The following is a 12,598-nucleotide window of genomic DNA, read 5'->3' on the forward strand; positions in this document are numbered from 1 at the left end:
TCGCACAGATGTTACAGATGTGACACAATGTACCTATTATTTTCAGGTTTCAATGCTACAGAGACAAAGGAAAACTTAAGTAGCGCCGTCAGGGTGTTGTCATTAGTCTAAGAATTAGACGCCTGTCGAGTCGGAGCATCATGGATATGCACGCCAGGCAAAAATACCACATGACCCATAAGTTGTCAAATTCTATGTATCTAACATCGAAAAAATACATGTTCATGTAACCATGTCGTACCTTTACAAAATGACACTTTAAACCTGCACTATTATACCCTATGGAAATGCTGCCATGGATGACTGGCTGTTGTCTTAGTCTAGTGCACTTTACAGGACATTAGATTACGATGACTGAGTCATCCAGGGCAACATTTCTCCAGGTTATTTAAAGAAAATCCAATAATTAAACCATTTTCTTTGGTACACTGAAATATATTGAACAGTTATGCAGTCCAGTGTATGCCCATGTATTTTTTAAATAGATTTTATATGGAACCAACAGACTGTTGCCTGCTTTACTGCGGAACATAACTCTTGCATAGAGGAATGTCTAATGCATCCATATGGGCCTCAAGTTCTCTCATTTACATCACATATAAAAGATGTCTGAAATGTACAAAAAATGGACAACCTTACCTCACTGTGTACTGTGTGAACAAATGACTCGGAGGCCATGCTTTGACCATGACTAACAAAATAGGAGGAAAGTGTGTCATGCCATCTGACAAACTGTCTTGTATCAGTGTCAACATGATAGTCCCAGACCTGCAGCACAAATGAACGTTGACTGTCAGCCACAAACATTTGATTGGAATTAAACATTCATGCTCTTGAGTGGTGATGACAGATTTTGACATTCTTTCACACGCACATCACTCCAAAATGATCAAATCTTGCCAGAAATCTTTTCAAAGAAAGAAAGCGAAGGAAAGTATCTGACAACAATAAGGAGAATATATGTTTTGCCCAGCAATGCAATCTACCTAAATGGGGTTGCCTACACAAAGATGGTGTCCAAGCCAAACAAAATGTAATAATAGTAACATAGACATTTCAAGCCATGCTTGCGGAGTGATAATACATTTGGGGATTACATCAAGACTGTGGGCAATTCTTGTTACAGAATTACCATAAAAACACCAAAATAATAACTAATAATAATCATATTAACAGCTCTGTGAAGTACATCTGCAGTGCTGCAGCAAACAGTCATTGTATGAACTCATTTTACGCCATGGATGCCCTTCTAATAACGTAAATCTTGACAGGGTAGGAGTGCAGCACCGTTTTACCTGTCCTTCCATGGGAAATGTGTTATTGTTTTTGAAATGTCTGCGCCACCACTTGCTGAAAATAGTCCTTTCATGAGCATCAAGCCATCCTCCAAAAGACCATATAGAAGAAAATATGAAATACTTCTTTATATCTTCAGGCAGTAGCTCTGGAACATGATCTATCAAGGCCTGTGAGAGTGAAACGGGGAAATTGCTATTACCGTAATATAATGTTTTATAGAAAAGGTATAAACATATATTCTAAGTAAAAGCAGACAAAACATAAAAAAGTTGCAAAGAAATGTGTCTCAGAGCCATTTTGTGAAATTTAGATTTCCTTGAACACAATTTTAGATAACGTACATTCCCAGCAATGTCCATGAGTAAAGAAAATAATCATTTATTAAAGTATGCGTGGTTTGGTCACAAATTATGATCACAATTGATAACCAGGGCTGTAGTGAGTTCTTGGTTAAGTTTTTTTTCACCAACAATGACATCCAATACATTTTAACCAACTCATCTAGTAAGTTAGCGAGAGAGGAGCACATGAAACAGAGGGATAGAATAGCATGAACAGCACAATTCAGGGCAGTGCTACCCAATGGATTATATGGGTGTTATCAGACTAGTGATTAGTAAACTGTATAGTTGACTTTTAAGCAATGGGCCACAATAAGCCACAATAGCAGTAGGCTAATCGCATATAGTTCATAGATACTGGAGGTAACAGTTACTATATGGAATCGCCACCAGCTTTTTACTGTTTTAAACATTTGTTTAAATATTGAAATCTGCTTGTACTAAAAACAATATCATTACGTATGTGCAAAAATACTATTTTATTGTGCTCTTTATTTTCAACACCATATTTGGTTAGCTGTTTTTGTACACATTGAACATAAGAGACATATTTGTAAATATTTTTTCTGTGCTGTACTTGGAAGACTTGAATCTCTTTAAATGCCATAAAATATATATATACCATCATAAAAGATAATATATAAAGCCCACACCATTTTTATTTCATTGAATATCACATTTAGTCCTTTGAATGCCAAGTGTCAAGGCACTTTCAGAGGCCTAACTAGAAACCACATGGCCCCCTTGTATGAAAATTGCCCAGGGGCCCCCTAATGTCACCAAGCAACATGTCCCACAGTGCCACCTTTGCCCTAAACAGTTTGTAAACACAACCTTTGCCGAAATCAGCTTGTGCCTTTGCCCCATAAGGAGACAACAGAGAAACAAGGGTCGCAGGGGTCGCACCAGGCCCCCTAGGGGCACTTTTTATCCTGGTTATAGCAAGATATCAAGATCAGGCTTTTTTTTACGAGCACACAAGGTGGGCGATCTTACAATAAGTCATAAGCTTGTTTGAGTAAGCCAACCTTTTGTTTTTAAATTGTTATGTTATTCACTATATGTTGTGTCCTGTTAACTATTGTACAGCACTGCCTAATGCAACAGCACCATATAACTCAATAATAATAGCATGATCAGTCAGCGATCTAAAGCATTCTCTTCTCCTCAAATAAAGTCTCCACTTTAACATTATTCGATTAATTGTTTAATTAATTTCATTGTTCAGGGTGACTAGGTCTAGGCCTAAGGTGGTAGTTGCAGGGGGTGGCAGCCCTTCTGGCTCGTAACAAGGGGCTAATGGCCTTGTTGGGTCATTACTGTAAAATGTAATTTAAACTACTAGTGTAACACTTGCATTTGAGCCATCCCCATTTTTAACAGTTTTATCCCATGGAACAATGTGGAACATCACACAAATACTTTAAAGAGCCAAATACTACAAGAAGAAATTACATTATAAATAGAAAGAAAAGAAGATGCAGTAGGAAACCAAATGTCATTTACGGAATCATTTTTTACATTTAGAGGTAACACATTAATTGGCAAATAAATGAACCATCTGCACAGAGAAGACTTTGGCAGTATGCTAATACAAAAAAAGAAATCCACCGTATAATGTTACCGCTTAAGGATTTGTCATGTAATGCCTTACACAAAGCAATTGATCTTGAAAATTCCCAGAAGCTGTAATTTACCACATTTCTGAATTGCTTACTTGAAGTGTTGATGTTACCAGCTTAGTAAAGGCACACTTTTAATGCAGGAATATATGACGATACATAGCAGATTAAATATAACAGTGTCACTGTATTATGACACGCACAGGGGTTTGTCCATAAAAAATCACTTAAGCTGGAGTTTTGAGGTGAAACTGTATGGCAGATTTAACTCACTTGGTCTATATATGTTCTTGCAAGTTGGCAAAAAAAGGTGAATTTGCCAAATTAGCTTGAATTGGACAGAAATATAAATAAATGCCGATTAATTAAATTTCATTAAATAATGTCTTTTTTCATACTGAGTTTTCGGTTCGTAGGCAACATAACATGAAAATCTTACCGTGCAGATTCTGCAGAACATCTCTGCCACATTCGTTTCAGAAATCATAATAGCTCTAAGTGTCCTGTTGCTCGGATTGCCTGGCTGGTGTAGTATCTGGCTGTCTCGAAGGAACTGCAAACTGGGCTCTACAAAGACATTGCCACAAGAAAGTGTGTTATATAAGTGCTATAAGATTTAACACCTTTACAGTAATATAGAGAGTGCATCAAGGTCCCTTTATCTGGTGATACGGTGTAAAAAAATAATAAGCACAGTGTCAATGGGAAAATACATGGAAGCTTTCTAGACTACGTCTACAATCTGTTCAATAACGGTCCACTTGTCAGTTACGTTAAACCTATTAATGTTATCCCCGAATCAACACCATAGTTGAAATAAACAGGGTTTGCCAGGACTAGGGGAGATAATGTCTCCCCTATCCCATATGCTGAAGGTGATAGGATTGTGATGGTAGTGGTGGTGAAACAATAGTGGCAGCAGCAAGGGGACATGCACTGGGACCTGCACCCACCAAGGGTTCCAGCAAGCAAGATCATGATCTCCCTTCAAGGGCCCACTTGCACGCACAATGAAAGTGCAGCACACATCAGCCATGAGGGACCTGCCGCGGCTTCAATGACACACCAGACCACCAGGGAACCAGGACCATATTTCGGATGGTGGGGGCATTTCAGGGACTGGTGGCAATGTGGTCTAGCCTCAAAGTGATTTATTTTATTACACCTCTCTGGATTGTTTATGACAACCATCTGGGAGTCTGCTTTTTCGTCAATATTGGATCAAAGCAGGAGTGGGATCCCTGCCTTCCTGGAAACTTTTTCAGCAGAGGGTGAGTGTGTCTAACACTAGTTTGGCTACTGGATTGTAGTTATTTTAAGATGACCCATGGCAGAGATAACCCAAGTTGCTACCCCCCCATCCCCCATCTTGTGGAATTTGTTTAATGAGGACAGATTTTGGAGCCGAAATCTAAAAAACAATTATGTAGTTATCTACAAATATTTTAATAAATACTTAAATTCAAACTTTATCAGACTCAATGCAACACAAACTATCCATTTAACGATGAGTGATAACATGACAAATTCAAGTCCACATTTGAAAAATGAAAGTCACATTTAAATGTATTTTATAATATCAATGTCAAAATCAGTATCTTGAGTGAAGAGAAGGCTGTCTGTGTGATCTACAGCCCCCATCTAGTACTGTAATAGAAGCTAAATTGTCTGAGTCATGAGCAATGATAGAGTAATTCTAAGGAAAATTGGAAATCAATTTCTGTCATTGCTGTACATAACTCCTTTAGCAGAGTTCCAGTTCACCAGTGTAATGTACCCTTAGAGAGGTTTGAGCTGGCAATCATTCCAATTTTGTCCAATAAAAGGAAATCATGTTTTAGTTACAGAGCTGGGAAAGGCTCTGTGCAAATATACAGTTTTCTGCATTAAGCTCATGGTTCTTTACTGACAATACAAATATAGATACAGATATATGAAGTGGCACTCTTAAGAACACATATTGAACACAAGCCATTCCGATATGACAGGGGAACACACATGAGGTCTAATGCTTCTATTACTCTGGGATTTCAACTATTAATCTCTATATTTTAAAATCTACTGTTCTGGATGCCGTGACAGAGATGTAAAGTTGGTCTAACATTTTTTTTTATCCAGTGCTTCTCCCTGATTTATAATGATTGCATGGTGGAGTGTTTGGGTTAGAGGGACACATAAGCCATCATATGTACTTTAATGCATATGGTGGCTACAAAATCCCATGTTGTGTGTCCCTTATCCATTTGCCAGTTTTCCCCACATCACGATTACTTGCAATACAGCTGAGCACATCTCCTGACACATAATGTTATAGTGTCCCATGTTATCATGAAGGCAATACAGGAATTGTAAATAAGTATGCATTGGCTGTATATATACATGTAATGGATGAAATCTAGATATACAGTGAGTTGTTGGAGGATATTGTCCACTCCATGTGAGATTTAATGCTAATGGACACTAAGTTAACTGCCACTATTATTATTTCTAGTATTAGTATTAAAATAAGGAAGGGGGGGGTTGAATGTCAGCTGTTCAAAAAAGCTGCTTGGTCCCTTCAAAATTTTTATGGTGTCCACCTTGGAGATGTCAAAAGCATCTCCTCAGACCCTCATGCGAATGTGCTGAAAGTGCTAACATTGACTTCCTGCCACAAATTGGCTTCTTAAGAATTTTTAGTTTGTTAAGAATGCTTTTTCTTAGTGCTGTCAGGGTCACTAAACTTTCTCTTTGACCATTTGCATGACAGAGTGGAAAACATCTGCTTGTGTATAGTTCGCCATTCAATATGCTTTCTTGAGGCCATTTTGAATTTACCAACCCCACTAAACCCCACCCATTAGCGAGCCAAAATAATTAAAAATGAAACACTGTCATGGATTCTGTTACTTGAATCTTGTTGAGTTGTCATGTCTAGACAAAAGTTATCAGGACAAAATAAAAAAAATAATATTAATATATTAATAGCCCAATGCATGAAATGCCTAAACTGCTACCTTATTTAAGCACCTTGATAGTAACTATTTCTATAGACATAGTTTTAGGATATGTGAAAATGCGCGCAGCATCCATCATCACAGAATTCGTAAAGCAAGTTGGAATTGTGCTATGCATGGATTCAACTAATTCCCAAGGGACAAGCATAAACATGTCAGCTCTAAACGTGCCTTCTGGCAATTTAAAAAATTAATGAAAACAGAAAATGCTCATTAAAATTAGACTTGGTAATTTGCCAAGCAGTACAATATGTAAACTCAACAAAACAGCTGCAAGTACTATTAAAATGAAAGACAGAAAGAAAAAAAATGTAGGTATTGAAAAAAACATTAACACTTTATAATACCCTATAATTTTTTATACACACTTGTATTTTTATGTACATTGAATTTTCATTACACGCTAACCGGTCTTTAACATCTACATCTCAGCAATAAGTAAAGATTTTAAAAAAATGGACTAGAATATATGAATATGTGTATAACACAAAAGGCCACTTTGTAAACTTCTTCTTTCTTCTGTCTTCTTTCTTCAGCCACTTCTCCCTGTGTCTTCTTTCTTTGTCCGTTTCTCTGTGAACCTAGCCTCCTGGTTAATTTCTACAAATTTACCCCCAGTTTGAGGAACGGGGAAGAGGCTATCCCTGTGGCCTCGCCCTTGTGCAGATATGCACCAAGAGGCAAGAATAATGAAGACAGATTTGGGGAGAAAGAGATGCAATTCTGCACCTTTCTTTCTCCATGAATCTATGTGCATTATTCTGGCAAGAAGTGGTAGGGGCTAATATAGTGAGGGAATTTAAACATGCATGGGCTAAGCAGAAAGCAGAAAGAAAAATGTGCAGATTAGATGGACCACAAAGTTCTTACCAATATGCTGTCAAATTCTATGCTTCTATGTATCTCTCCTTACATTTCATTAAACATTATAGGCATAATTCAATATGATTTTACTTTAATACATGGCTTTTAACATATTAAATACATTTTAAGTACGTAAGGATTTTAGGGATATCCTTTAATAAAAAACTAATTACTGCAATATAGAGTGCAGTCCTTTCAATGCATACCCCACTCTGCTGATGTTTATAATATAATATAAAAATACTGTAAATTAATGGGTTTAACTGGCTCAGGGGCAGTCAGATGACAAAGACCTCAGTTAAAGGACTATAAAACAAAAACAGGTCTCTGATCAAATCAAGTATGGCATATTTGATGAGGCTACATAAATTATGCATATCTTATAATTGTCGTTTTCTAGTATTGAGTCAGCTTTAGAAAAAAGGAATACAATTTGTAGATGCAGATTATGACCCTGCCTACACTTCCTTCTCCTCCATTATGAGCCTTCTAGTTGTTTTATGGCAGTTGAACAATAATACCCATGGCTAGTACTACTACTACAAACTACTACAAAGAGAAGATGTAAATACAAAATTTGGGGGCAAAGGAGGCAACTGCACAAGACACCGACATTTAAGGTGGAGAAAAGTGGCTGTATACCTAGGTGCCTATAGCGCTGCACTGATATGTGTCCTTAAGTGCTTAGCTTGCTGTCTAGCCAACCTTATTATCATAGGGAAAGGGAGAGAAGATTAGGATGATTGGCTGTAGACAGGTAGATGTTTTCAAGATGTTTTAAAACCAGGAATTTTTACTTATGGATTGACTGGGCCCATGTCACATGTGAGGCAGTATGGTGGTTCCATATTTTATGTTAATTTATATTTTTGAAAACTAGGCACTAGGTATTTGCTTTATTCTCAAAAATTTCAATTTCACCAGTTTTCTTCTCTGTGTATAAACAAAGAAACCTCACTATTTGTATTCCGCACCATGTCCTGAGTTCAACAATATTCCACACGCATAGGCTTGGCATGGTTATGGAACATTGCACAGTCTAAACTGGAACATGCTAGTTTGTTTTATTTGAAAAGCACAATGTTTGACATTATCATGTTTCCGATATATGGCCAGAAAAGTATGCTCAAGGAGTAGCGTTCGCAAATGCAGATGAGCTGACATAAAAAGTACAGGTCACTTATGTTTAACTGTGCAATGTATACTCAGTAACAGCAAATCAACCATGTATTCTCTGCGATGTTCCTAGGAAGCTGGACAATAAATGGGCACTCCAGATCATTAGTGTGACTATCCATGCTGAATTCTGGACACTTGCTAACACAATACATGTTACATGTGTAACACCAAAATGTAAAAACTATTCCACAGCACTATGATGCTGTTTTGTATACGTTCATTTCAAGTGCCTTTTATTGCTAGGGCATTATCACTTTGAAACCCTATTACTCGCGGCTAAAGAATATGTTTGTACTTTAACGTAATTTAGAATTTATAACAATGAAATTACCTAGAAATGTGTCAGCCAGTTGCTGCAGCTGCTGCTGACGTTCTTCAGCTTGAGTTTTGATCCATATTCTGATAGGTAACTTCCATTCATTATCAGTATCTGGCATAGCCAGGATGCCCATGCAACACAAAACCGAAGGGCTCACATCGGCTAATGTTTCAAGCTGCAAAGGTAAAAATACAGACTCGGTTCCATGAAATTTCAAAATAAGAATCTTTCCCTATACTTCACTTCTATTGCATTTGTGTGTGACCATAGCGCCACCCACTGGTCAAAATTAAATTAACTAGAATATGGCCATTACGGTTCTCAGACTTGAGATAATGTATCTAGATAGATAGATACACAATGAGCTTTTTCTATCCATAGCACCATCAAATATATTGCAAACACATGAAATTTATCTAGCAGATTAGAAACGCCAACAAATTTATAGATATGTTTAGTGTTTTTCTGTAAAAATGGTACATTGTAATATAAAGGGAAAAATTGACTTGAGCAAAGCTCAAGCGATTATCCAGCAAAGCAATTTCTCTTTAAGTATCAAATATAAAAGCTTCCAAGACATTAATTAGATGTTTTATAAACACATAAGAAGCTTTTAGCACAGTAGTCGACACACAATTAAATGACTCAAAGAGAGTTACAATGGTACTAATGTTAGGTACATACATAACAAGTCCTAAACTATGCTTATAATAGATGATTCTAAAACTAAAATTTTACGATCAATATTTTTTAAATGAGCTTAAAGTACCTATTACAGACTATAAATTTAGCTGACTATAAATATAATTGGTTATCCAATATTAAGAATAAGAGTAAGAATGATTTGGAAATATTGATAGTCCTCACCAACCAGGCTCATGTTGACACGGGGCAAATAGAATAAGTGCTTTTGGGCTGTTGTCAACCATATCAGAACTTCAAGTTAATATATTTTTCTTACTTAAGTGCTTATAAAAAGTGGTTTGTAATAATTGGGTCATTTCACTTTCATTATTCTGTCTGTATTTGTTTGTCTTGTTCTAAAGTCTTTCTGTTTTGCATGGTGCTAATTAATTTATCTTTAAAGAATAGCCTATATATATAGATTATATATATATATATATATATATATATATATATATATATATATATTAAACACACTATTCCAAGAATGCTTTCAAATGTCTTCACTTTTGGTTGTCAACATATTTAGTAAATGCTGAAGTTCAGCAGAACTTTCTATTTTAACTGTAAATATTTAAAATTAAACAGGGTTTAACGTACAGTAAGTGTACATATTGTAAAACATTAATTGTAAAACAAATGAGATAACATCTATAAGGTGTCCCACACTAAAAGCACTGCAGGATATGATGGCATTATATCCATCAATAAATAAAAATAACATATATATTGTAATGTTTTCCAATACCTCCCAGAGTAGTTGGAAAGAATCAGAGATCCTTATGCGTTCGTTATTTTCCAAAATGAAACATTCTGTGGATACAAACATGTTGGTTAATTCACATTGTTTCTTCTAAACGATTTGCTTATATTTAAGGGAAATCTTTCTTACTCTTCCTTATTTTTCTTTATCTGCACAGCTACATTACCAGTTATAATCCATCTGTTGTCCAAAAGTCCTTCGCCAGTTTTATTTAGAAAGTGTCATGGATAATCCATATAACTGTTATTCAGTTTGGAGGACAGTAATGTTTCTCCACCATTAACTTCATCATTTATGAGCCGACCTATTATACTAAAGGCACAGGTAAGAGATATTATCTCCTAAACTTTAATATATCTACCATATAAATACGCAGTAGCTTTTAAATGCTTTGCAACACCCCCTACTGGTATTTTCCCCCAAGATCTTTATTATAGAAGCCCCCCATTAACACAAAGAAAATACTTTGAAGATTTACTAACCTTCACCACAGAACAAGCTCTGCATAATCACCATTTGATCGTCATCAATCTATTTTCATGCAATAAAAAATAAAAGTACTGTTAGGACTTTGCTGTGGATGGTCAATGAATTGATTTAATCAAGAGCTGGTAGTCCTTGCATATGTTTGTGTGCAATGTATATGTCCTGACTGTCCTTGGCAGCCAAGTCTCATTTATACTAAGGAAATTGATTTTGAAGGGCCCCTCTGGGTAAGGAAAAATCTATACAATATTTATGCGCTATAAATCAAAACAGATCTGCACGTGTGCGGCTTGCCTTAAAACCAATATGACATTATATTCTCAGGTCCAATTAAGAAATTGAGTCTTTTACAGCAACCCTATTTATTGTTGTATGTTTATATGAGTGTTTTGCCTTGATCTGTTGTCTGACAGTTAGGATATAGTAAGCTAACCCAAGATAATAATATAATGGAATTTAATGGAATCTCGGTTAAACATAAGAACACTTGTAAGAAGATGAGATGCTCACCTCACCATCCAGGTGAAGGATATTCACTTGATTGCTGTCAACTGGGCGCAAGCCACAATACTTTCTTAGCAATTTTGGCAACAATCCGTCAGTCCATCTAAATTACAGAACAAGATGTCAGAGCAATAACTACTCTCCAAAAAATGAAATGACATAAGTGCTGTTTCTTAACTCTGTTTTACTCTTTATTCTGTTTCTCGGCTGTGTTATTTGTCGGTCTCTCAAGTGAGCATCATGCAATATTTGATAGCAGTGTGATGTTGCCACTACATTGTGGTTCACACAAAGGATCATGGGATTCACAACAGATCATGGGATTCAAACTGTCCCCACATGCAAAGTATTTCACTCTAATGGTGTTTCATTTGCTTACCAGATTGTGATGATAACTCATGGGGGGGCATTATGGATTTGAAATATCATTCCACCTTAACACTAAATATATATCGCTTTGTTTTAATTACAGTCATACAATTAACAATCTTTCATTAAACTCAGGAACATGGGAGTGAGTAGGAATTCTAAGTGTGATAATGCGAAAATAAGAGCATCTGAAATATGCTACAGTAACATTAAAAACTGGGAGGTCAAATATTATTAGTATTGCATCGTATCACATGATATTATCAGGCCACAAAAGAACAGCTGCTATACGCCTAAGACATAAGGTACCTTGCTAAACCCCACCATCCCAGTGGTTCCTTATCTTGATCTAAGATATATCACCTTCTCAAAAAGTTTGGACTTTTATCCTACCTATTTAGGTTTACATACATAACATAATTGAGTATGTACAACAGACAGTTCTGTCAACTAAAGAAAACATGTTTCGGTTATAATACCACCTTCAAGTATACTGCCTCGAGGACCATGGACAGCATCTACAGCAGCTTCTTGAACTTTTAATCTGATGGATGGCACCGCATTGTACCTTTATCAGACCTATACCTATGTAGTATATGGCCATGGGCTTCTTAGTACCCTTCTTGCTCAGTTCTTTCTATAGTTTATTGAATTTACCATTTTCCGTTCTACTGCTCTTTATTTCACAGAGAATATGATGTCTTTATGGGTCTAGGGGGATGTTCTGGACATAATGTATAATACAAAGGTAGACGTTTGAAAAGTACAGATCAGATCACGGTATCAGATCAGATAGTACAGGCTCAGTGTTAGAAAAATGCTTATGTTATCGTAAATATTATTGCTGACAAAGACATAAGAAAGCAGGGAATGTCTAGTCTATGATAAATGCACGAGTTCCCGCCAACACACCTATTCTATGTTGTTCTATATATATGTGCAAAGGGTCAAGTCTAGGCCATTCTTAATTATGCAGTTTAAAGAGGCGTAACCTGCTTGAAAAGTAACCAATCATAATGATGCATGCTATTAGAAGTAGATAAGATGTTATATAAACCATGTAATTCAAACATGTAATCAGACAACGCTTCGACTTTTGTGTGTTGTGTGCCTTGTCTCGGTTATGCGCATGAGGAGAATTCGACCATTAATTCAACCAACACTCAGACTAC

At 36.2% G+C, this 12,598-nt stretch overlaps 1 protein-coding gene across 1 annotated transcript in view; it reads right to left on the bottom strand.

Annotated features, from left to right (window-relative positions):
* LOC128473717 (dynein axonemal heavy chain 9-like) overlaps positions 1–12,598 on the bottom strand; it is a 160,325-nt gene that overhangs the window by 90,561 nt on the left and 57,166 nt on the right. The window contains exons 49-55 of the mRNA XM_053455969.1: positions 11,064–11,160; positions 10,550–10,598; positions 10,053–10,117; positions 8,633–8,795; positions 3,702–3,829; positions 1,296–1,466; positions 640–768 (exon numbers count right to left, since the gene is read on the bottom strand). Of these exons, the coding sequence (XP_053311944.1) occupies positions 640–768; positions 1,296–1,466; positions 3,702–3,829; positions 8,633–8,795; positions 10,053–10,117; positions 10,550–10,598; positions 11,064–11,160 (802 nt within the window). The remainder of the gene's footprint in view (positions 1–639; positions 769–1,295; positions 1,467–3,701; positions 3,830–8,632; positions 8,796–10,052; positions 10,118–10,549; positions 10,599–11,063; positions 11,161–12,598) is intronic.

Source organism: Spea bombifrons, chromosome 2, assembly GCF_027358695.1.
Source record: "Spea bombifrons isolate aSpeBom1 chromosome 2, aSpeBom1.2.pri, whole genome shotgun sequence".
NCBI classification, from domain to species: Eukaryota; Metazoa; Chordata; class Amphibia; order Anura; family Pelobatidae; genus Spea; species Spea bombifrons.